The 27,021-nt window shown below is 38.5% G+C and overlaps 1 protein-coding gene across 4 annotated transcripts; it reads right to left on the bottom strand.

Moving 5' to 3' along the window:
• Nucleotides 1-2,546: 2,546 nt before the first annotated feature.
• SH3GLB1 (SH3 domain containing GRB2 like, endophilin B1) lies at nucleotides 2,547-26,534 on the bottom strand. 4 transcript variants are annotated; one of them, XM_037404800.1, is made up of 11 exons: nucleotides 26,255-26,534; nucleotides 21,599-21,740; nucleotides 18,842-18,970; nucleotides 17,053-17,186; nucleotides 16,576-16,668; nucleotides 14,440-14,526; nucleotides 13,018-13,041; nucleotides 9,607-9,696; nucleotides 8,973-9,073; nucleotides 4,042-4,273; nucleotides 2,547-3,021 (listed from the first exon to the last, which is right to left on the bottom strand). In XM_037404800.1, the coding sequence occupies exons 1-11, from the start codon at nucleotides 26,324-26,326 to the stop codon at nucleotides 2,914-2,916; spliced, it is 1,212 nt and encodes a 403-aa protein (XP_037260697.1). In that variant the 5' UTR covers nucleotides 26,327-26,534; the 3' UTR covers nucleotides 2,547-2,913. The 4 variants fall into 4 exon arrangements, with proteins under 4 accessions (XP_037260697.1, XP_037260694.1, XP_037260695.1 ...); XM_037404797.1 differs by having other exon boundaries at nucleotides 14,488-14,526; nucleotides 26,255-26,533; XM_037404798.1 differs by lacking the exon at nucleotides 14,440-14,526 and having other exon boundaries at nucleotides 26,255-26,533.
• Between the last annotated feature and the right edge of the window lie 487 nt (nucleotides 26,535-27,021).

The raw sequence follows: 27,021 nt of genomic DNA, 5'->3' as shown, positions 1-27,021 counted from the left end.
TTTAAAGCTAGTATTTGGTTTTCTAAAAGCATTCATTTACTCACACTAACGATGCCATATATTATCCCATCTGCCACAAAAGCTGATAATCTTTGACAAAAACTAACTCGGGTTTGTTTCAGAGTATACGTGGGATGGCCATTCTGGTTGAAATGGTCCAAAATCATAGCATTAACTAGAAAAATAAAGTAAAATGCCAGTAAATAAAGAAAAAAAAAAAGGTATACGCTGAGCATCAATGAAAGTATTTATCCCCCCATGCACACATCCTTAGGTATCAATTCAGATGCACTTTTCTTGCCAAACCAGTTATTAAGTATAAGATAATGCGTATTCTGCACCTTTTTCCATGCTTGAAATCTGATTTCCCAGATGCCTGGAACTTTCATATAATGCTTTTCTGGCCTGGTTTACCTTTTTTCCTTTCTTTCAACCAATAAAGCTTGTTCTAAGAAAACAGGGAATTAACTGAAGAAATGAGACCCCCAAAGCCAACTTCCATTCTTTCCTATTTGTTACAAAAATCACTGAGTCAGAAAACAAAACCAAGTAAGTCCAGTCAACTTTTCTTTGTAAGTTCTCTACAATATCACACTTAAAGAGGTTGTTTTGGGACCACTTGCAATAAAATTCTATTCAATTTAATACTAGTGTTAAACAAGCACTTTTCTACCAGCTTCCCCTCCCAATGGTACAACAGAGAACCTCAAGATAGATGAGTTCAAGAAAACAGGAACAACTTTGTTTAGTTCAGAGGAAAATTATTTTTGGTTTGAAATTAAACAGAAACAGGGAGACCTGAGAACATGGATTTGCACTTTTGTTAGACTAAGGGGTCAACTGCGGTTTCTCTTGCACATAGCTTAAGCTGCTGATGTAAAACAAGAAGTAATTTTGCTGCCAAACGTTACCTTCACATACTTGTACTAACATTTCACTAAACCCCCACCATCTTTTTAAATGCTGCTCTATAACATTTTATTGCATTTAAATAGGAAGCAAATGGTCCAGCATAGCAGAGAGTAAAGTGTATTTTTTTAATTGTTTTATATGTGTATTCTTGAATATTCTATAAATTAAGTCAAATAAGTAATACTGATTTGAATGTAAACACAACATTTGATGTCAGTTCACATTGGAGAAGAATGAATAAGACCATCACTGTGGTTAAAGTGTTCAGTCTTTTTTCCTTCTAAACCGTAGGACTTCATCTTCCTATTAATTTTATTTAATGCATCATGAATTATTCATGGTTATTTTAAATTCACCTGTAATTAAGACTATTGTTTTCCCTCTAATCGTTGCATTCAACAGACCAAATAAATCTAGGATTTTCTCAGCAGTTACTTCAAGAAGGTTGCAATTGAATAGCCAACTCAATTCATTTGTTTTAATGTAACCTCTGCACTCTAAAAATGAAAGAGGCTATTTCTGGAAGTGCAATTCAAAATAAAAATAATAATTTTTAAATTCAACAACTACATTACCTAAATGAATACAATTTTACCTATCACATTGAAGTAATTTATATTGCTGAAAGCTTCCTCTTTACATGTTTGCAATGACAATGTTAAATTTTTTTTAAAGAACTGTCATTGAAAACAAAGTTGCTGATCAGAAGCAGTTAGCTAAGCACCTGGTACCAGTACTCCTTGAGAGCTAAAGTGGACTTCTGTCAACATTGCATCTTCTGCAAGAAGAGTAATTTCCTTCTCAGTTGAAGTTCCTTCCTTCAACCAGGTTCAACTCAAGTAATTAAATATGCTGGAACTATAAAAAAAATAATATATATATATTCCCACGCAATCTATTCTTTTAATCTTTTTATAGCCTTAAAAATCTATTTATGAAACGTTAAAGGGTGCAATGTTTAGGAAAAAGTTACGTTATTTGCAAATAATACCACCTTTGTTAAAGCCATTTTTAGGTTCAAAACTTTTTTTTCCTTCCCACTTCACTTATATAAAGGAGGTCCTCTTGCAAAACAAAAAAGTGCAGTACTAATTGAATCCAATTAGAACATGACAATAAACTGTTGCATAAGAATTGGTGCAGATTTTCATTAAAACCAATAATCCAAACAAATGTATGCTCATCTATAGAACTACTTAAATGTAGAGAGACAGTGTGTATTTGGCTAGCAAAATGCAGTGCTTAATTTATCATAAAGGTTGATTTGCAGTTGAAAGAATCTTAATAATTACTAATCAAACTGAATTAGCCTCTTTTCTGGAAAGTAATTAAAGGGAAAAAATACAAGGCAAGATTAAAAACAAGTTAGAACATATGTCATTAGCTTGTGTCAACCCACCTCGATGTAGTTTAAAATCAACATACTGGCAATTTGCCTTCAGCTTTCAGCGGAGAGAAAACAACTATTTTCATCTGGCAAAGGCGATTAAATGCACAAGTTCCTCAGCAGATAGCCATATATGCCTCAGCACATTTGAACTCCACAAGCATTGGGAAGAGAACCATATGGACTGCTTAAGGTTTATGTTTCACTTTTGGTTTTGGTTATTCAAATAATGTGAATTACACCTGCATCAGTTCACAATAAGTTTATTTTATGTGAAGAAAAGCTTTGCCATTAATGAAAAATTTCAGTAGAAAACAGTGCCTCCTGCTTTCAATCTAGATTACTCAAAAGTAGAAGCTTGTATTAGTGAAAACTTCAGTAGAAACAAATCTGTAGGAAACATGTTCTTGGCACATGAAGTAAAAGCTTTAAACATGTTAAGTTTGAATAGAGTATTTACCATGCAACCACACTGGCAGAAAAGCCAGTTTGTAATGGCTGGTATTTGTCCCTCAAGACAATAACATGGAAGACACTTAAACCTGCTTACATAACGTTAATTGTATATAAATATGGTGTTGCCATAATTGACAGTCTTTATTCAGGCCAACCTTTTAGTTTAACAGTTCTAAATAAGTAATAGGCACTTTGCCTTTCTGATTTCCCCTTTCACCCATCAGCCAGTCTGAATCCATGCCAGGGATACTGTACACTGTTATCACCTAAAAAACAGAAACGCATTATTACAACATTTTCTTGCCAGGAAAAATTACAGTCTACCTTCATGTGATTTCCAAGGTCTTAGATACTGGATTAATAAACTTAAATAGAGCACTTAATATAAGCACCCATGGAACATAATCTAGTGCCCATAAAAATTACTTCACTGGTCTATGGAAAAGAAGTAGATGTAGTAGCACATTTTAAAGTCCCTTTTTTTCCTGATGAAATCCCATTTATTGTTTCTCTTCTATTATTATCTATAAATCTTGTATATCACCATCAACTTTAACAGGCAATCTATCTAGAAGAAAGTTTGTTGGATCTTCAAGTGCATGATAGAAAGACAGATGGTGTTGATATGCTACACGTTAACAGAAAATCTTAGGCCACAGCTTATATGTCACTGTCTAGATAATTATCTCAACTTGACTTCTTTTCTTAAATAATGCATATTTTTAAAAAAAAAACAACACAAAACATAACAAAAAAACCAAAAAGTCTGAAAACCTTTCTGTGGATGCTTTTCTCCAGGATTAAGCTCCAGTCACATTACCAGTTGGAACTCTCTTGCAGCACCCTGCTTTTTTGTATATCTCTGCCTGCTTTGTATAGGCTCTCTGACTTAAGAGTACAATTGAATTGGAACAGGAACAAACACAGCACAACCACCACCATCAAACCAAGAAGTAGCTGTATTTTTGTACTTTTCCCAAATTGCAATATTTAATGTTTGAAAGGCCAATTGTATTGATAATAGTGCTAAAGGTGTGGTAAAAAGTAGACAGCACAATTGAATCTTGATTGTCTAGCAAATCTCGCAAGCTGAGCTGGTGTAACAGATGTTACCTCTTGTTACAGAATATTAGGGTATATAGATACAGGACAATGCTCTAAGAGTACTACTGAAGTTTAATTAAAAATATCAACTACACAGATTTCTTGATGTGGCCCATCTTAAATGGTCAGTCAAAAACATTCCGATTTTAGTTTTAAATTATCAAGGTACATAGAAAACTTACCTCATCTGCAAGTAGTGATAATTCACTGCTGTTTGCAGCATCATAATCATAGAGAACTCTGGCTTTCCTGCTGCCACTTGATGACTTCAGTTCACTGATACCTGAAGTAACTATTGAATTGCTTACTGAAGGCAATGAAGCAGAGGCCGAGGCCAAGACTGAGGGACTAGAAACACTCTGCACAGGAGTTGAAGAAGACTGATTGTTGTTAGAGAGAAAAGTAGATGGAAAGCTGTGGGAGAAAACAAAACGACTTCTGAGTGAATCAGTACTATATAGGAAGTTATACATGCCTCCATGCCTAAATTAGCATTCTTGCTTTAATCAGCTACAGAACAAACACCAGCGGACAGCAATAACAGAATGGTACCAATATCTGTATAAACCTAAATAAAGATGCTTGTTCCTGACCTGTAGTATAAATCAAACCAATATACTTAAAAAGACATATTGCCACCTTAAAAAACCCTTGATAATTACCTCTTAACCCCCCCCCCCCAAAAAAAAAAAAAAACCACAAAAAAAAATCAAGAAAGCACTGTTGGTCAGACTTAATTCAGACTGTATTTTAATAAACATTTATTTTGACAGCTCTGCCAGTAAAAGTAGCCTCCACCTCCTCCTGCTCATCCTCAATCCACAAATCTTTATGTGGCTACACAAAAGATTGCGCTGGTGAACCAGACCAGGGAAGTCTGCAGGTTATAAACACAGCCTCCCTCTGAAAGAAGTAAAAAACCCCAAAACCTAATTATTTTTGTAATCTAAAAGAGTTCGTTGATTCAGCTAACTACATGCTGTAAAACAAAAGCACGTGTTATGCTTGTCCAGGACAACTGTAAAGATGAACTTGTATCAGCTTAAGCCCCTCCTTCCTAGGTTAGGCTGCTGGTTGTTCGGTGCCAGCTGTAGTGTTTGCTAGACCCTTCCATGACGTCAATTCAACTCATTAACCTGCCTGGAAAGAATTTTTTTTTTTAAAAAAAAAAAAAAGGTAAAGAAAAGTGTATAATCTTCTACTAAGTTAACAAGCTGAATCACAAAACACTGTGATGAGCACCAGAGCAGATACAAGGGAAAGGGCAGAATCACATGGCTAAAGAGTGGAAGAAGCAGAAAGATGAGCAAAGCAGCAAGAGATTTTGGGGTAGGAGGAATGGAACAGCACAGGGGGCAATGATGATCTGTGAGATTGTCTCATGTCACTCTGCCCTGCAACCTGGTATGCAGATCCATGGCAGACCAAACCCTCTTACTTAGCAGTTGATGTAGTCATTCCTTGTCCTTTTACTGCCTTCCTTCATTCCAATACTCATTCTACCTTAAAACCCTCCCACCTATGCTCCTCAGTTAAGTTCTTCTTGAAGATGTAGTTCAGTGGCGACTTTAATCATATAAATCAAGATCAGCTTATTCTGACACCCATGTCTGCAGCGCTATTCAGGCTTATATAATCATAGGAGGAGCTGTTTAAGGAGATGACGCAGGTAAAAACTCTATCAATATAGTGACTCATTTTTGGATCATGTGGCATTTAGGCCGCTCAAATCTGTATTGGCTGCAGTAGTACTGCACACAAGTTTACAGCTTCACACTACGCTTAATCTGGTAAATTTACACTGCCACCAAACAGGGTGGAGCCACTCCTCTACCCATTTTTTGCACAAATGTTCATTCTCCGTCATTTGAGTCAGATCTAGCAATTTGTTGCTTTAGAGTTGATTCAATAATCTGATTAACAAAAATCATCAAGAAGACTGCTAACTTTCCACAAGAACAGCTTGTAAAATATGTCCACCTTGCAGTCATGCAATTGTTGTACCTGACTGAAGGGAAACAGCACGAGTATGTTGTGAGGGACAGAACTAGCCCCTTCACAATTAGACTGAATTGCATATAAAAATTGGGTAGACTTTCAGGAGACTGTGGTGAGTTTAGTTAGCAGTTTACTACTGTCAAAAGGAGGAAGTTCCACTTCCTCCTCTGGCTTACCTTCACCTCATTTTATCATAAAAAGCTGGTTCAACTCACCAAGAAAAGACTGCAAGTCCACAACAACAACAACAACAACAAAATATATTTTTTTATTTGCCAGGTTGGTTTTTCAAACCAGTTCACTAAGTTCCCTGAGCAAATCAAATGAGCAGACCGAAGGGAGGAAAATGTAGACCCTGCATTTTTGGAGGGATAACTCAGCTGTGCCTCATGATGTATTTATTACTTGATTAGTTGGCAGAGGGATTTAATTTTAAATGATAATCAGCTGTTTCTCAATTGCTAAATTACCATTTAGTATACTGCTAAACCTGTTCTCTGTTAACACAGTAATTACTTGTAAATCAGTTCAGTTCAAAGGGTCACTAGTTTGTACAGCTAGTGGAAAAGCCAAAGCTTTATAACCACTCTGTCAATCAGTAAAGCATTAAGTCTCTGTCTTTGCAAAGCCAGACAGCTTCAGCTATACAGAGGTTGTCTGTAATTTTTTTTGAACACTTGAGTAGCAGGACTTTCACAGCTTGTGGAGCAGGGGACTAGTAATGAGTAATTTGAAAAAATGACACCAAAGCTTAAGCTTGGCAGTCAGGGAAGCCGAGAAAATTCCAAGCAAAATCAGTTATCAGCAAGAAAAAAAAGCTGCCAGAGTACCAGAATATTTGAAATAGATTTGTTTAGTCCATTCTGAGGAACTAAAAAAAAAAAAAAAGGATCGCTTTTAACCTGGGAGACTTTATTCTTTAAGCAGCTCCATGGGAGGGGGTGCCAGTAGAGGGATAAGCAGCTGGTGCTGCCTTGAAGACAAACATCCATAAAATCATGTCTATTTATGTAAAGAGAAGTGAGCACAAGTTTTCGCTCCCCACCTTCCCTACAGCCAATTCATTTGGAACTTGAATAGTCTCAATGTGAACCAGACTGGGGTTTATACCCTAGATTCTGACCCAGGTAAAACATATAATGCATCTACTCTAAGAACCAGGTTTCTGTTTCACACAACAAACCCTCACTTAAGAGGCTGGACACCTTTGGTCCACCAGTGATCTCAAAAGAAAAGTACATCCCTCACAGCTCTTGGCTTTCATATGAGAATATGGTACACTGTCACACTTGGATGTGTGGAAAGAACACATGTAACTCAGTACCATATATTCCTTGTAAACCAACACGGTGTTGGCAATACAACCAAAATCTAGCTGAGGTACCTAAGCTATTTATTTGGTACTATATCTGCCTATGCGTAACACAGGAAGAACACTACACACACCCTGCTCATCCATTTACTTAATGCACCTGTGATGCACTACATGCCTGTAAGTTGAGGAACTCTTCCAAAGCAAGGAGTGCAACTTGAGACCCTGTCCCAGTGCTGTCCATTATAGTTCAGTAGGACTTCCTTGCACAAGGAAGGAAAGACACACCCAAGATTTAATACCATTCCTGGTTTACTCCACATAGGCAGAGAAACTTCATTTGGCTGTCTGAGGCATGTAGGATTTTGCAGAGCTTCCATGCTTTTGGTCTTCTAGCAGTCACAGCAATTTTATCAAAAATTTTGATCGGATCACAGCCACATAAAGATACATTCTTCTGTTTTCCTAAAGACACTATTTTCTTCAAATATACTTTTTTTTTTAATACCTGGTAGCCTTTTACACAAATTTTAAACAAAGACAGCTATTCTGGATATGCTATACATCCTAAAGCAAGATATTTTAAAGAGGAGTTCTTCCTTAGCTTAAGGGTATTATGCTTAAAGCTTTCTGTTTGGTAAATACACTAGGATAAGAGCACAGATTTTAAAAACATTCTCTCAAAATAGTTGTGTACATATACTTCACTTAATTTCTAATTTAAGAGGCTTTTATCCTTAATCCAGTAAATGTTTATTTTCAAGCTTTCAATTTTACAACTTACATTCACGTCCTACAAAAATGTAACTTTAAAGATGTAGCTTTTCTTAAAATCACAGTTTTAAAGAGGTTTTAATAAAAGTCCTTAAACTACCCATTCAAATGAACTGAGGAAAGGAAATCAAACACCACAGGAAGTTGCAAGTCAGGAAAAGGACAAGACTCAAGAACACTTTTGTTTTTATTTCCTTGTCACGAAAAACAAAACAGAGATACTTTATAGAGGCAGTTATTTAGAACAGACACTACAGTAAACTTCTAAGCACTGACAATCCTTCAATGTGTATGCTCACCTAAATAACATGGTCTGGTCTAACCCTAAGAAAGGCTGATTTTTCAGGAAGAATTAGAATAGGGAGACTTTAAGAAAAGTATGTAGATCTCTTTACATCACCACCAATCACACAAAAAGGATTGTGAGCACAAACTAACATCAGAGAGTTTCTTCTCTTACTTTAAAAACGCTAAACCCACAGAACAGTAAAACTAGACAAACTTGCTCATTCCACTGTGAGTGCTTTGGATTTATATTACAAAGTACATTTCTCCCTAGATACAATATCTATGCTAGCAACTCACTTGTGTGGAGAACACAGTTTAATTGAAGATCAGTTAGTGCCCTGTCACCAATGAAGAGGTAACAGGAATTTACAGGCAGTACAAAAACTTTTCCCACATTGTGTAGCAGTTTTGTAGCATGAAGTGTAAGACAACTGAATGATTACATGTCTAGAAATTCCTTTTTGTGCCATTAAATGAGGTTACTATGGGCTCACCTTCCTCAAATACAAAATATACAAAATCTCAGTAAATCAATCCTCAAAAGGCATTGGTGCTGTGTATAGGCTTAGGGAAGTAGTTGCACTAAGGCAACTACATATCAGCTACCTGAGAACAGATATATTTCCTTTCAGTCCAGCATGCCTGTGTGTTCACCACTGTTACATCAGTGTAAGTTTTCCTGCTATTCATAACCACTTAGAAAAAAAATTTTTTTTTCTGAAGTTTTTACAGTGTTACTACCTTCCAAGTTGTTTCTGGAGATCCAACATATATTGGTAACATTGCGCGTAATAGGTCATCTGAGCTTCAACAAAATCATTCAGACAGCGAAGATGATGTGCCTAAAATCCAGCAAAGAAAACAAGTTTTTAGTCTCTAGAAGTACTACGCTGCATTAGAAAGCCTGGTCTCCTAGTCAGGTGCTAATGCCAATACTGGCACATAAGGATTTGTGCCACACAGGCATGATGTCTGGATTTACCAGGTAATTGGGATAAAATGTCACAAAAACTAACATATTTGAGCAGAAAAGTCAGGGCTGTTCAAGCATCATGCCATTTACATGCACTGTTTCCATAACAGAATAAATATTTTAGCACTTTTTTGTGGTTTCAACATTCAGTTGATCTGACGAATGGGAAGCTGAGGTTAAAGGATAAAAATGAAAGCTTCTGCATTCTCAAGGTTAACAGAAGACTAAAGTTACATTCAATGGATAGTAAACAGAATTCAAAGACTAAAATACACACAATTTGATGTGTTAACACACTGAAGTGAAGCCTTATAGCCTAAAGTCCTCAAGTAGCTTACTGTAGTTACTTTTAGAGAATGCCCTGATTTTGACTTTTCCCCTCTACCCCTTTTGGGTACTCACGTGTGTGCTGCTGATTCCTTCCAGGAGAAGTCTGGTAATCTCTGCTTGGCGGTCAAATTCACTCTGAGTAATTCGTACTTCCTGTTCAGACTAAAAGTAAGGATGCACATTAAGTATTTGTACAATGCACTCTGTTATGCCTTCAGACTGCAACAGCTCCATTTTATTCAAAGGCACTCATATAAAGGCATTAATCACGAGCTTTGGTGTTTGAAACGTGCTTTTTCACTGCTGATCTTCACTAAGCAAAAAAGTAATTGCATTTTGGGTTCAGAAATGTTGAGGCCCTGTATACACAACAAACAGCTTTATCATCAGACACCTACCACATAGAATCAATGTAGGCAAAAGGAAGGCATTTTTCTGCCAGCAGTGTTACCCCACCTCTCCCAATAACAATACAAATGTTCCTGGGCAAAACAATGTCTGCACCAGGGGTTCTGACAGCATAGTGGTGGCAGCCAAGGACCATATAATTTTTTTCCACACTTCAAGTTAACAGGGCTCCGAGCAAATAATTTAGGGTAAACCTCACATTATTTTTGTCAGGTAACTGCACAGCAATCAGCTGTATATAAATCTTTGATAGTAAGTTTTAATAGAATATTTCATAAATCAATGTCTCATACTGGCCACCAAGCTATTGCAAACTATCTCTGGAGCTTGTAATTGAGGCGTCTTTAAAGTAAATAAATCCAAACTATAGCAAATGTTCTAACTTCAAATAGAAAAAAAATCTATTAAAATTATTTAAGTTTCATATTTAAATAATTCAAACCTAATCCTTGTTACATAACATTATCAGCAATCTTTAAATAAGTCAGCAATGTTACAGCAGTTTTAGAAGACATCCATCTAGCACAAGCCAAAGTGTTGGGGGGGGGGGGGGGACACAGACGGAGGGGGGAGGGGAACGACAACTCAAAACAGACAAAAAGAGAAAAATGTGTGTTGTAAGATTCTAATATATACTGTCCCATGACAGAATGTCCTCAGCCTGGAATCCAGATTACCTTGCCTTAATGCTTACATGCATTTATACATTATTTCTAAAAACAAACCCAGAGGCAAAAACCCGCATTAAGTCCAAGATGCAGCAGTTACTCTTCTCAACAAAATGAAATAAGGAAATGTATTTTCAGGAAACTTAATGAGGTGATACTGATAAAACATTGGTCTCAAAAGGATTTTATGTGTTTGCAGACATTCTGCTCTTGCATTCCACTAATGTTAATCAATACAAGAAGTTGCATGGAAGGATCTTAAATCTCAGAAATGAGCACAGAAGAATGATGCAGATATCAAAAGTGTTTCTTGGGTCTGAAGTCACTGCAGCTGGGAAGGCTTATACATTAATTAAACAGTGAGGAAGCAGCTGTAAAGTACCATGTGTTTCTTTCTTAAACCTGAGATAGCAGTATGTATATCAAGTTACAAACTGATTTGGTTTTCAAACTTTGTTGAGGCAAGGATCTTTGCTTGGAATTGTCCTATTAAATCTGTATTATTATCAGTGAAATCCATCTGGCAGTCCCTGAGAGAAATTTAAGAACTGAGAAGAAAAGCAAATCTGATAGCCAGGAGAGGAAGAAAAGCACTCCCTTCTATACTAGCAACATTTTCATTTCCTTTAAAAATCCAGCAAAATTATCTGGAGATAAATAGTCTAGTCTCCTCTGAAGTCAGCAGTCGCTGAAGTGTTTCCTTCCTCCTGCCAGGTAAGTAAACACATGAGAATAGGAACTTATCAGAAGGGGAGTTATCCATCAGAATAATTCTATTTGTTTCAAGAACATTTAAACAAATCAACTACTTTCTATAAGAAAAGACAAAGCGAGTAATGTAGTAACATGCATTAATTCAGCCAGTACAGGCTGACTTTAAACTTCTCCTGGGTTTGTAGAGATTTACATAAACTACATTATGTGACTATGTGTATCATCTGTTTTGCCCATCCCCATTTTCAGTACTGCTAGGTGAACAGGAGCAGGACAGCATATCTACTCTACGCCTTGTGGTAAAGGTGAAAGTCAGCTGGTTTTCAGTCTGGAAAGCTTATGGCCTGATCACCTTTGTTTCTGAACATAATGAAGAGCTCAAAATACAAGCCTAAACTTTCCGGTGCCTCACAGCTGCAGTCATATTTTGTTCTTAGAACTGGAAAGCCTCACTGGGTACCTCCCTTGAAGACCCCTCAAAATGGTACTTGCTTCCCAAGTTCAGAATATGAACCTGGTTTCTGAAAGTGAATATCCAGATGTTCATAATCTCCCCAAATTTCACATAGGAATATATGACCTCTCAGAAATACTCTGCAACCCTGTAGCTAGGAGATAACACAAAACCATAAGCACACAGGAAATAAAATCACTCTCCTAATGTTTTGTTAGCCACACTATTGGTAAAACAGCAATAAGAGCCTCCTTGTTTCCTCCGTAGACAAAGGAAAGACAGGAGCTCCTCTTGACACTCAAAACCGGTTTAACCTCAATGTGCTGAACATGGGCTAGAAGCCTCTGCTCCTTCCACTGGCTACAACAGACACCTCAGAAGACACCTAACAAAAATTCATGTATATAAAGCATGTAACATTGGTACCTCCCCCATGTGTTTTATAGTACAGTATTTAATATCCTCTAATTCCACATTTCAGAGGTCAAGTTAAACTGAAGAAAGTTTGTCATTGACACCACACAGATCTTTTGTTCTAACTCAAAAAAAACCTCTGTAATTGATCTAGAGATTACTGGACAGTCTGAAATCCTTGTTGGGAAGCTTCTTATATTTCAATGTAAAACATCCGTTAATCTCTTCATCCAACTTTCAAACACAGAAGGACAGATTGCCTTTAGAAACCTGGATGGATTACTGCTCCTTTGGCAGAACATGTATGTTGTAGTTTCTTCTCAACAGGTGCTGCTTTCTATATGCCTAATAAAATTGCATATTTTTCTCTGCATTTCTTGCATGCACTCCAGCATTTTACTTACTGTTCTATGTTCTGGGTAAAAGCTGAAGGTCAGTGTTTCTCAGGACAGTCTAGATTACTAGACCCCAACCTCTCTGAAAAAATTTTCAAGTAAGCTCATTCTCAAGAGGTCATTTTTAACAGGATGCCATACCAGTAAATTTTGAGACAAGTCTTGTAGGTCTTTTTCTATTGTATCTTGTCACATGAGACTCGTGGTACTAACTGACAGTTAGCCAGGAACAGCTTACTATAAAACAAGCCCCAAGCATTGTTTCGCCACTGGAGTTTGAAAGGCCCTAGAGGGAACCAGTGAATTCTGATGTAATGCATCAGGCTGCCAAGCATTAGACTGAAATCAACAACATGCAATATCCTTTATTACATTAGACCTGCACAAGTTATGGTTTGAGAATTCTGCAGTTTCTAAATTGTTTACTTACTTTTGTCACTTCCTCAGCCCATATCTAGTCAGCATTAAGCAGGGGCAGGGGGGAAATAAAAACATATAAACTTAGACATTAGTTGTACTTTAATACAGGATGCAACCATACTTTGGCTTTTAACTACTTTCCTGTCCTCAAAATTTCACAGGGATTTGAGGAGTGCTATCAGTCAGTTGTCCAAAGCCCCTCATGTACAATAAAACTACAGTGAGTATGGATAGCACTACATCTATGAAATAAGTTAGATACTGAAGAGTATATGACCTGTTGAACATGTACGTTACAAGAATCTATTTAAAACAAGGTATTACAACAGAAGACATAACTACTTAGAAAATGACATGAATCAGACAAACGAAGTTACCTTATAGAAGGATTTCAGTTACCTTAATGTATTAAGGCATTGGAAAACTATGAAAAGCTGTTTTCGTTTTAACACCATGTTAAGTAAAGACTGAAACAGATAAATGATTTCTCTTGCTAATTTCATTACCATTTCCTATTGCACAAGTGTTTTTATTGAAATCTACATTTAAAATATTACAGAGGTATCTCAAACTGAACATTAAAGTAGTAGCAAGCAGTACAGCAAAATCACAGAACTGCAAGGAATTTAGAAACTAATTACTTCAGCTTGCTGACCCAGTTCCCTCTTGCAATGCTGTTCTCCTTTAACCTTTGTTTTCTGCAGTTGTGAGAAGATGACACAATCGGGATTTTGTTAGGAAGAAACATTTATAAAAGTTGCAGAAGCAAGATGTAGCGAACATGTTTATTCACTCTTTTATCTGATCACAACTGAGAAATCTGGAACACTAATTGAGATCTGTGCAGATCCAGGACCCAAACTAGGACAGGCTGAACAGCACAGTCTATGTTGTACATAATTAACCCGTTCCTTTCCCACTTTCACAGTTATGGTGCTAAAACCAGCTACACTGAGTCCATGCAACAAATTTAGAATATTCTGTACTCTAAGTTAAGCCATTAATTTATGTGACATTATTCAGTTTCAGTTATTTGTAAAACACTACTTGAAGGGAACAATTTCTACATATTCCTGTATTTCACATAATTCACTCTTACTCATATAAAAAAAATAGGAAAGTTACATAATTTCTTTCACTCCAATGGGTGAAATTAATTTCAGAAGTGACAAAAAAAATAATAAATCAATTCCTTTGCATTCTAAGTTTACATTAGTAAACTCAGAGAAATAAGAATATAATATCCTATACTTAAAATTATCAGAAATACTCTGATAAAAACACCACCTAATGCTGTGCTGATGTAAGTGTATTTAGTACACTATACCAATCCAGTCTGGAATGGAAAACATCTGAAACAAGACCAGAATGAGCTGGATAGCAAGAGGAAACATTTGACAGGAAAATGAATGAACACAGAAGGCCAACAAACCTTTAGCCATTTTACATGCAGCAAGTTGAGCACGTAAGAGACATTTACCATAATGTTATTCTCTTCAGGCTGAGAGGTGTTTAGTTGCTTAAGTGCATAGATAAAAGACAAAAGCAAGTTAAAACAATATGAATATAGCAGGTGAACAGATTACTGGCACAAAGCACCGCAAGTTTAAGCTAAGCAAATCCATGAACTGAACATAAAGCTGTTTAGATTTTTATTTTAAATACTGATCTAAGCTACTTCAGTTGTACAGTAAGCATGGGAGTATATAATTTCATGAAATATTAAATATTTTTATAACGGGAAAAAATAGAGGTAGATCAATTTATCACTTTATGCTGTCAAAGAAAGTAGTAAAACATAAAAGTTTGCATCATAACTCAATACACTTTGCTAGCCTATCAGTTCAGCACTGTTTGTCAGATATCTTCCTTCATAAATAAGTGAGCCAGCAGAAGATGAACCATTTGCATCACATCTATATCCAGGTTAGTTCTCATTTCTATACTGCAAAGAATAAAGTACAGATGCAATTTTTTCACTTCTTTGGGAATCCTGCAATCCAATACTTCTTAAACATGCACACTGCTGTTAAAATGTAATTAAAATTGAAGTACTGGCAAGGTAGTGAAGTAAGAGGCCTAGAGTTTCATGCTCTACCAGCACTAAATTATTTGTGCATAAAACTGTGAATTACTTGCTACATGAATTTTGAAAACTGGTCAAGCAATAGTTGCAGCATCTGGCAATAATTTTGTCCAAGCACCAAGCTCTAGATAATTACACTGGTGATGGAACTGAAAAACTGAAGTACAGAGCCATTAATTTAATACTAAGCTCAATCGAAACAACATTCTTACAGTCTTTATACTGCTCTAGAAAGTAAGGTATATAACTGCTTACTGTGCCACAAAGGAATTTTTTTTCTTTGAAACTTAAGTCTGAACAAATCCAAGCAAAGGAGCAGTGTACTGTCTATCGTTTCCAAATTCCACTACTAGCTAGCTAAAACTCTGGTCTGCTCTCCATTGATAGCCTTACAAATTAAGAACACTTGACAAGTAGAGAAGTAACTTTTTTGCATAAAATTTACATAATATAAGGGAAAATGTATGAATGAACTTTAAAGATACAGACAATTTAAATACACAGGGACAGTGTGCATGACGTGGAGGATTGAGACACAGAAGCAGAACTGTCAGGTAGAGATGATGTTGGTTTTTTAGAAGGATCACTATCCCAAAGACACAAGGTGCTTCATTTATGAAGCTCGGTCTCAGAGATGACACTTCCGAGATCTTTCAGGGCAGTGATCCATTCAGAAAAGCCAGCAAAATCCGAAGTCCTGCTTCTGACTCTTCATCATGTACACTGTCCCTGTGTATTTAAATTGTCTGTATTCCTTCACCATCTGTGTGCGTCAACCCTTATGGGAAAAATCACTTAATTATCCATAACTGCTGCACTTTCAGGGATGCAGTCAAAACATAGCTATGAAAATACTGTTAGCATATCCTGCTGAAATTGCATACATTCAATTACCTATTCCTCCATTTAGAGGCATTTTAAGAGTTTAAAAAGAAGCTTTTAACAATAATTTTAATCTCCTTGAACAAGCGTTTCTTGAGGGAATAAGAATGGTTAACAGGTATGAGTTTAGCAGTCTCAGCCTGTTCGGGGGTGTGAAATGCTAAACAATACAGAAAGAGTAAACTACAAGTATAAATAGGTCCGTCAGTTGGAAGTAGTTGTACATATGCTTCAACTATTGTAGAGATTCAAACAGCAAAACTTCACCTCTGAATAATATGAATTTACAACCATCTTGGCCAACTGTAGCATGTAATTTTTGGGAGTACAGGCTCATCTAGTCTAGAACAAGGGGAGAATACTTGGGTCAAGTAAGTTCAACTTGATGGAATATCTAAACATAGAAGACTTAAGACCTTGATCAGCAATTAGCCCTCATTTCCATGTGTTCCACTGAGGCATTTATTACAAAGTATCTCTAAAAGTAGTGAGGGTAAGAAGCTAGGACTGGAAACATAACTGAGCAGTCAAGTTTATAACTATGTATCAGTAAGTTTGAAAGTAATGGATAAATAAAGCAAAAAATAAAAATCTACTTACTGCAGCTCGGGCTTCTGCAACTTTTGCCTTCTTCAATCTGGTTTTTGCTGCATCCAAATCTAGTCTTTTATTTTGTAATAGTTTACGTTCTTTCTGAAAGCAAGTTAGGTTAGTTCATGAGAACAGGTACACATACTCGAAAGCAAAAGCCTGTCTACTTGGAAATTTTTTTTAGTGAAGTATCACACACAAAAATGGTTCTCCAGTTGAACACAGAGGCAGAATTAGATTCTAATTATTCTCATACATTTTATACTCAAGAACTACTAGAACAATAGTTACAAAAAGGAAGTTTTCAGAGTCATTTTGATTTTACCTTATCAAAAGGAAGGAAAACATACTGAAGGTACAAATTCTGCCTGAGTTTTTCTCCATCAGTTTGAGTACAGCAATAACATACAATTACCCACTACTTCATTTTGAAGATTTACAGTTACAATCGGTGTGAAATGCCAAGGAATGCACAACTCAACTTACAGTAATAGTTTTGTAGTCTCCTTCAATAAAGTTTCTCAGAGGAGTGAGAAAGTTTATAGCAGAAGTTTGAATTAGTTCTCTGTCTGCTGTCCCAATTCGCTTTTGTGTTTCTCCACACTTGATGAGCGCATTTCCTGCAAAGGAAAAAAAAAAAAAAATTAGTTTCATAGTGATTCAGGCAGGTGGTTAACAAAGCAGGTTTCTACAGGCAGGAATGTTTAGACCAGCAGTCTGAAAGATAATCCAATGCCATCACAAGGGCTTTCAAAAGAAATCTGAATCAGCTACAAAAAAACCCCACCGTAAATAAACAACACCCAAACCAAACCATTTCAATCAGTAACAATCACAGGTCAAGGCAAGATTTCAATGAGAACAGATACAGCATTGTAGTAGTGGCACTAACTATGGCAATTCCATTGTGAACAATTACTTTAGATGGATATCACACTTCACTTATTTTAGTCCAACAACCTTCTCCCTTTATACTACATTTCTGTTTAAGTCAGGAGTAGTTGGTCACAAGGAAAAACATCACTTAGCTCCTGGAAAATAATGTGCTTCCCCCCACCTTCATCTACTCCAATTTATAAATACACATTTGTATATTAACTGAACAATACTTCGAAATTTGGTTGCAAGTTAGATATTTAAACTTAAGGTAGCATACCAAGGATACAGTTGTTATTATTACGTTTCAACAGGCTGACCTGGCTTAGAAAAAACACTGAAATATTTTGTGACACCAAATGTAAGGTACGTGTATCTATCTTTCTGCTAATAGTTTACGTGACTTGCCTGAATTCTAAAAATTCTGCAAGTTAAGGGACAGTGTGCCTGTAAGTACAACGCTATTTGATGTTAGAGAGCAAGACCTGAGGCTGATGATCAGAAGGAAGGCCACAGATAACAGCATAAAACCACGTGAAAGTAAGAGAGACAAAGCCTGCCATTATTGATTTTGTATCCCATAAGTCTTCTATAAAGCATTTACTTTTTTTTTTTTTTAAAGTGCACTTTCCTTCTTTTGAAAAGGAACACCATTATTTCCACATATAAAGATCGCATTCTTCCCAGAACAAAAGTTTTCCCTCCCACTGCAATTTTCACAAAAGCAACTAAAGAGCTAACTATCACTTTGATTGCAGGCTATATTATATATATACACACACATACACCTACGCATTTCAGTTTGTTAAGTTAAATTAACAGCTAAATCTGTTATCTGCAACTTTAAGAGTTGCAGAGAATACTAGAATTAGACTTTTTAATTACTGTCAGTGTAAAAACACTAGACGTAACACCCCCAACCCTCCTGTCATAGGGTATATAAATTTGCTGGAGAAAGAAGAAAATCTAGATTATGTTCTATACTCTCACCTTTAGCAAAATATTATATATTAAGAAAAGCAGGAATACAGTAAAGTTAGAAAGGCTTCCTACAGAAATTATTTTCAGATAACATTTTCACTCCACACCACAAATAAAATGTGTTCTTTTAACAAGGAAACCAAATTTCAGAATTATTTTTTCTAGTAAGAAAATTATCCATCCACAAAGTCTGTTCTCATTCCAACAGCAGATTCTATTAATAGATTTGGATAGAAAGCCCATCATTGATCTCCTAATGCTCACAGTTGTACAGCAAGTCAGCTCAAACTGATACAAAATATTGAACTGTTTTATCTAGAAGACAAGAAATATCATTTTACACTAAGAAAACCTAGATCTGTGCATTTTCCCCCCCTTCATTTCTGCAACGCCAGACATATTTTTTGGTTCTACTTACCATAGGCTGTTCCTGGGCCAAATTCATTCCCAGCATCAATCATGTACTGGCCTAGTAACTCTGGATTATTCATGCGACTTGGTGCTTTGCGGTCCAGCTTCTCATAGACAAATTCTTCTATTCTGGCATCTAAAAAAAATGTTTATTTGAAATAAGCACTGTCATTCACAACACAAGCTAGAAACAGAAACAACAACAAAAAAAAATAAATTCAAAAGCTGGCCATTAAACAACATTAAGTGAACAATGTTAAACTGAAGACACTGTTCTTGGAAACTGACTGTATTCCATGTTTGTCATGCCACATTCAAATGTTTCTTAGAACAACCTGTGAAAGTGAAAAATTATACTTTTCTTCTCCCTTTTATCAGCATATTTATACAGTTTTTCAAAGTTTTGTTGAGAAGTCTTCACTGTAAGAGCATAATAGAACACTCCTCAGCAAAACCAGTCTTTTTTTCCACCTCTAGGAAAAAACTGCGAAAATTGTTCACTAGAATTAGCAGTGTAGGAATAAAGTTCAGCTACTCCTCTAGGTTCCTTATTAAAATATTCTGAAAGTTTGATAGCCCCAGAAATTCTATCATCTCTTTCCCACTCCCCCTGCTTCCTTAAAGTGCTCTGAAAGAAACTATTACAGATATTAGGAAGTGTTTCATTTCATATTCCCATCTTCCCTTAGTTTGAGCAACAAAATTATTAAAAAAAAAACTGTCATGACTATATGATCATTAATATCCATCTATCATAATATTAAGCCACAGTATGCTGCTTAGGTGTAAAAGCTTCACAGATATGAACAGGACACTGTTAATTACAACAGCAAACTCCTCAGATACAGCACCCAATTTCTCTGACCACCTGTTTTGACTTCATAACTAGCTCACTTCATATATGCGGTCACTATGAACTAATTTCAGCCTGCAATAGTACAGACAGCCACAAAGAAGATCTCCAATGAAAAAAACTGCCACTTTGAAGGAACCCAAAACAACACTGTTAATTAGACGACGTTCATCAGCACTGTATTAAACAACTACTTTCTCATGAAGGTCACAAAAATTAACTTGGCACATACAAACACGGGTACCAGTGCATTCCCTGGCACCAAGGGCAAACCAAAAATGATGCAAATTCTTATTGGTTTTTCTTTAAGTAAATGTTACTCTATCCGTAACATTTAGCTATTAGTAAATGACAAAAGAACTGAAAAGTAATCCGAAATTATCTATTACATAGGCCTGACATAAAGGTACAATTAAAAATGTGATTGAAAGTAATTTTTCCTCCCCCAGAGTCATTGCGTTAAAAACAACCAAAAGAAGCTTTCTACAGCATGTGATAGTCCTCCCAAGTAGGCTGCCAAACAGCTGAAGTTACATTCACAGATGAAGACCACTGCTTAACGCCGAGTATTTTTAGCCATCAGAAAACTGACTGGTCAGCATAACTGAGATACTACCATACACTATCCTACTCAATCCTCCTCACACTGTCCTACCAGCCTTCCATTAGTAATTCAATATTCCACAATTATAAGTTTCTGAAAAAGTCAATAGGTATTACAAATACTGAATTAAATGAACAAGACAACCATTTCCTCTGGTCTTGAAAAAGGCAGAAATTTGAGCTGGAATATTCTAAAAATTCTACTGCATTCTTTCCACAGGATTAGTTGTTTTGGGTTTTATGTGTGCTTTTTAAATACTGCTTTTATGGATCTGAAGGATGCAACAGGCTTCCAAAATAGTACTTCAAAGATCAGGTTTGTAACAAATTTATCTAGTTGGCATTAGAGAAGTGCTATCAGTGTATGATTTACCTGTACTAATAAATCCTGAGTATGTCACTACAAGGAGAATTATTTATGTTTTCAGTGCAGAGGTATTAGCAGTATTATAATTTTATCATTTCAGCAAACCTAAACGGGGTTTAGAATTTTTTTTTTTAATAGTATTTCACCCGGTGACTAGAGACCAGGTCTTGACTTGAAATCTAGTTCTATACACTAAAAATTCCTACAGCTGCCAACTCTAGTACAACTGCCATGAATGGCACAGGTAACTGTAGGATATGAGTCTGAAACAGATACCATCAATGTTACTACTCATAGCAGCATTTTCAGAAACAAAATTAACACACCAGAAAACTACATTTCTTCTACCCATGTTTTTTTTCTATCATTGTTGTAGTAAGAGATACAGCAGTGATGAAATATATATTTGAGACTTTATTCCATTGCCTAAATATGGTGTAACAATGTAATCATTCTCTAGTAAAGGAATTGTTAAAGACAGGCATTTCAGTTCATCCTGCCTGCTTGAAACGGAATTGTATTGTGCAGACAATTCAAAGCAATGAAATAGTAATGACATTTCTTAATCGACTGTACCCCATGAAGAACTTGAGTTCTTACAGCTACCTAAGATTTCTGGAAGTAATGGGAAATTCAATTGAACAGAAAACAACTGAAAAACCAGTCAGCCTGAGACTGACCAGAATATGGAACAAATGCTATAGTTTAAAGAGCTCTGTCTAAAGCTTTTCCCATTTGAAGGGTTAAGGAAATAGCCGCAATTGGTACAGTATCTCTGATTCGCAGCAGCTCTTCAAAATGTGCTTTCCCTAACTCCAGCCTTCAAAATTTTAAACCTGCTATATTTAGTCATAACTTATGCAATACTTACTGCAGTAAACATTTACATTGGCAAATCTATTAATTCAAAAGTTGCAAACAAGAACCTGAAGGGCTCTTACTTGGATTTGGCTGCAATAATACTTCTGTTTGTTTCATTATTTTTTCTGTCCACAATTTTGTGCATTCTGCTTTGCTGAGAAGGTTCTCCAGGTGAGCATCCAGTTCAGTCTTCTCTGCTTGACCAAGCTTTTCTTCTGTGAACTATGAGTCAGGTTGAAAACAGTTAGTTCATATAAATAGTTTCTCAGTACAAGTTTATGACAGTAATTATTCACTCATAATAGTTGCAGTTCATATTTTCAAAGATATAACCATTATCCAGTCATCAATACAAATCTAAGAATAAAGTTGAAAGTTCAACAACACACCCTTACTATTAGGGAAAAAAAAAAGGGGCCGGAGGGTGTTAATCAGACTAAGACAAGGACGGTGATTTACAACATTATGAAGAAATCCTCTGCTCTACTTGGTACTGAGAGTTCTCACTTGAAGCATTTTGTCCAATTTTGCATAGTGCACTTTGAAATACCAGCCAAGAGTCCAGAGGTACCAAATACAATTAAAAGATTACTTCAATCTTGTGTATTTTGTAATTAAGTTTGTCCCTTCTCCCACAGTAAAATCTGAAGACACAACAGATTCTCATTGCAGCTACCTTTAATGTGTTTAAAAAATATTGTCTTGTCCACAGCAAATAGGACAAAGATAGTGAGTTTAAACTTCAGCATGAAAATTTAAATTAGAAATAAACTGAAGACATTAGAGAAGGCTTTTAAAGAAAAGGATTAAAACCTAAAATGGGCTTCCCTGGGAAGTTGTGGAATATATATCTTTGAGGGTGGGGGGTAGCTTGCATTTTAGAATAAGACAAATCCATGTCTGATGATGAACTGTTTAGATATAACTGATGCTGTTATGCCTTAAAGAAACAGTAAGATGACCTCTTCTTTCTCTTCCTAGCTGTGTTTTCAGTGACAATGAAATACAATGTAAATCCACTTTAGATAAATAAATCCAGCAGACAATTCATTTCACTTGATACTAAATTCATGCCAACTTTCATTAATCCACAGAGAGTTTGTACTTCAATCCCAGCTCCCCGGGAGAGGGGGAAGCTGCACGTTTCACATCAGGGAACCAAGCAAAACCGGAACAGTGTTTTGCCTGCCTCTCTTCAGAGCAGCAGTTCCTCATGACAATGATGATCTCATCACTTGACAGCCTGTTCAAAGCCAGGCATTTTCAGAGGAACCTGGCTTATGATTAAATCTCTAACAAGCTTACCAATTAAGCACATAATAGGACTGGAAGCATTTTGACTGTCAAACTTCATTCTTAACAAGTTCTTTGGTGGGCAGCGGGAAACAGGAATACAAGTAAATTGCATTGTCCAAGTTTGGTTTAATTTCCATCCCATGTAGAAAAAAAACCAGCTTTGATAGCACGCACATCTGAAGTCTAGAAAATGCTGCAGCGTTTGCAGCTCTATATAAAAGCAAATTGCCTTCATGAAAAAGTTCATTTTCAGTATAGGGAAGAACAGTATTTCTTTATGGATGTATTACTACTATCGTTTAAAAGGCTCTTTAAAAAGAAGTCATACACTGTAAGTTGTTCTCAAAAACTTTGTACAGATTCATTAAAACACAATATAAATGGTTTTGAAATTATTTTTTACTAATCACAAAGAAGAATATTTGTACATAAAATGGGCTTTCCTGTTAATATTTCCATAAATCTCAGTAGTGTCAAGATTGCTTAGCGAAGATCCCAACATTAGGTTTCATACATACACTTAAAGGAAAAATTTGATTTTAGCAGTATCAAGCAGCATGTTAAATTGCAGATTGACAGAAGCATGGTTTAATGCAACAGTGCTGCCACTCTGATTTCCCCATCTCGGCTACCCTGAAACCTAAGTTTGAACTGGTCTTTGTTTTATGTCCTTTTTCAAACATTGTTCCATCCCTTAAGGGTAAGAACAAAATAAGCAAGGTGGTTAAAACTCAAGAATTTTTCTTCTGCTTAGAAGAACTGTTCCAAGAAAGGCAGATACTAACGATTTTCTACTTTGATTAGCACTCTGAAAGTTTTATTTTCCATTTTATTACAGCTTAAACTACATCATACAGAGATACTTACTGTAAGCACTTGCTGGAAAAAAAATTGTATTAGTAAACCATCTAATCCATCCATCTATCTTTATTAAATTCAAAATATACACACAGGTTGCCTGACAATGACCAGCTCACACAGAAAGAGATCGTAGTGTTTTGTATATAACTGATCACAGCCCAATTGGCATTCCAAGTCTACATTGCAAAATCACTAGAAGGAGAAATTACATTAAGATAAGCCTTTAACTTCAGACAAAAGTCACGAACAATAAAAGCATTTCTGCTACCACAGAGTGAAAGCCCAGCTCATTCCTGACCACTAGACAGGCAGCTTGTTGATTACACTGCCTGGCAAGAGAAAGGGCTTACATTCCTCTTGCCACACTCCATGGCATTATTTATTTCACCTTAACTGACTATAACCATTTGCTACTTTGATCCACAAACAGCAACTATTGCAAGACTGACAAAAGGACTCCTTCAAGCATCTTCTGGCTAGTGCCAGAAGGAAGGATAGGTTTTGGATGAAGATGACCAATAGGCTTGATTTTTCTGTAGATTATAGCACTTAGAACACAGTATAATCTCATCCACAGAAGGAACAGGTTTCCTGGAACATGAGTATCGGGTGGTTGTGGGTAACAGAGCCCCAGTCCCCTTGTAACAGAAAAGCCCGACAAGCCTGTGAAACACTAACAAGTCACTCACCATCCTGTAAGTTGAAATTAAAATTTTACGTGGTTTTCCTACATACCATTTTGTGCTGCTGAACTGTTTCATAGGGTTTGGGGTTTTTTTGCTTGTTTGTAATATCCCAAAGCAACTAGTGTCAGATTATATCATATCATTCAGCAATGCCTGAACATAACAGCTTCTCTGAATACACAGAACTGCAATTTTTACTGAAGTACACAAAATCTACACCCAGATGACATTAAAGAAAAAAAAAAAAATCAACAGAATTACTGCCCCTTAATATTATCTGTAGGCCTTACGTAGGAACTTAACAGATGAAGCAACAGGAGCACACAGAACATGAGTTACTCAGATAATATGAACATGTTAGCAATTTGCTCCTCCCCCTCAACGGCTTCATTAAACTTCTCTGTTTAGGGGAAAGTGGCAGCTGGTAGAACAAAATTATTACTTCCACATTTCCACAGAATCTTAGTTCAGATTAAGCAAGTAACTAATGTAGCTATTCAGATGTAAACCAACAATGCAGATAGAGCATAATGGAGCAAACCACAGTTCACATGACCTTTTAACCACTACAGACTGCAAAAACCCACATTAGATTTAATGCAATAAGCTGATTAAAATGTAAAAATGCACGATAAAAGATATGAAATGAAAAGGTCCCATCACAGGATTTTACAAAGAAGGGTGAACTGTATCTCCTTTTTTTTTTTTCCCCTTGTCCAGCAAGAAAAGGGAAAGGGGTGGAGGCTGGAAAGGAAGAGCTGGTCCGGGAGACGTGTAGGCCTGGAAGCGGGGGCGGGGGGGAGCATGGGAAGACCTCCATCACAAAGAGAAGGAGCAGCCACAACGACTGCTTTAAGTTCATTTAAATTTTAACAACGTTTTCTGGCTAGTTTGCATTTTCGGAGCTTGGCTGTGCTGCCGATCATTGCTCCTGCTGGATTACTGAGATTTAGGGCAATAGATGGGCCCGATCAGAGCAGAGAGAGACTTTAACCATGTTCCACACCTGACCGTGACCCCAGCGAGAACTCGTAAGAAACCAGAGTGGATTACTAGGCACTGTCTGGATGTCCCCCTCCCTACAGGAAATCTGTTCAGGTTTGATTATATAAAGAAAGGGGATTACGGCTCAAGACAACAGCGAAGGAACAAAAGCCAATTATAGTGCCCTTATCGTGAAGAAAGGGGAAGACCGATTCAGAAACAATGGGCTACCAAACAAGCTTAAAAACGAAACTAAAGCTCAAACAAAACCAGAAAGCCTATGCCGACACTTTGACGTGTCACATCAGAGCTCGAATCCCACCGACCGGGCAGCGGCACACGTTTTCAGCTGCCACTGAAGACACCGGCTCCTTTCAGCAGACACACCTTTGTCCTGCCCACGCCCAGAGCCCCACCGTGTCCGCTCGCAGCCGATGCCCGCCCGGCTCGTCCCGCCCAGCCCCGGCGCCTTCTCCCCTCCGCCTGCCCTGACCTTGGGCTGCCTCAGCCCCCCCACCGCCCCCCCCGACCAGCTGCTCCGCGGCCAGACCGACGGCACCCGGGCCGCGCCCAGGGCTGGCAGGGGCTGCGGGGAAAGCGCTGGCCTGACGGGCGGCACTGCACCGCGGCACACCGCCGCCCGGCCCCGGCTCCGCGCTCGCCCCTCGCCAGCGCAGCCCAGCCGGACGCTCCCTCAGCGTCGGGAGCCCGCGGCGGGCCCGGCCCCTCCCGGCCGCCGCTGCCCGGCCCGGGGCGGAGCGCAGCTCCCCGGAAAACGCCCCGCGCCGGCCCCAGCGCGGCCCCAGCGCGGGCCTCGCCCACCTCCCGCAGCCAGGGCCACGGCAGCGAAGCCCAGTCGCAGCGAAGCCCAGTCGCGGCGAGGCCCCCGCAGGAGCGGCCGGGGCGTACCTGCACGGCGCGGCTCAGGAAGGTGCCCGCGTCGGCCGCCAGCTTCTTCACATTGAAGTCCATGATGTTCATCTTCGGCGGAGGAGGAGGCGCTGACTCAGCCCGGGCACCCGCGGCAGCGGCCGCTCCGACCCGTCCCTGTGGGGAGCCGCCGGGGGGCGGTGCCGGCCCGGCCGGGCGCCGCCAGAGATTGGCCGCTGCCGCGGCGTCAGCCGCAGGGCCCGGATCGGCCGGTGGAGCGGCGGCGGCGCCCCGCCTCGCCTCGCGCTGCCGTGAGGGGACAGGGGGCGGGGCGGGGCGGGGCGGGCGGCGCGTCCCGCCGCTGGGGGCGGCCGCCCTGGGCGCCTCGGCACGCGTCCCCGCCTCAGGGAGCGCCGGCCGTTATCGGCGCGCCCCAGGGCCTGCGGCTGCGGCCGGGGCCGGGGCTGGGGCTGGCTCCGGAGCGAGCCGCAGCCCGCCGTGGGGGAGGTGAGGCTCCCCGCAGCCGTTCGCGGCCTTTACCGTACAAACGAGCTAGCGGGGCGGGCGGGAGGGGCAGAGGCCCCGCGTGTGGGCGGTGGCGGCCCGCTCGGGGCACGTTTGTCCGCCGCCCCACGGTGGAACCCCCGCCACCCCGGGGCACTGCGGCCCGGCCCGGCCCGGCCCTGAGGGGACAGGTGCCCCCCCCCCGCTCCCGCTGTGCGAGTCCAGAGCTTTTGTAAGTCAAATCTTGTCTTCGTGAAAAATTGCTTTTGGATAGGCCATGAAAATATAAGCTGGGAAAGAAT

This window comes from Falco rusticolus, chromosome 11 (assembly GCF_015220075.1).
Source record: "Falco rusticolus isolate bFalRus1 chromosome 11, bFalRus1.pri, whole genome shotgun sequence".
NCBI classification, from domain to species: domain Eukaryota; kingdom Metazoa; phylum Chordata; class Aves; order Falconiformes; family Falconidae; genus Falco; species Falco rusticolus.
The sequence above is the reverse complement of the archived record's forward strand: the minus strand, read 5'-3'. Positions and strand labels throughout refer to the sequence as shown.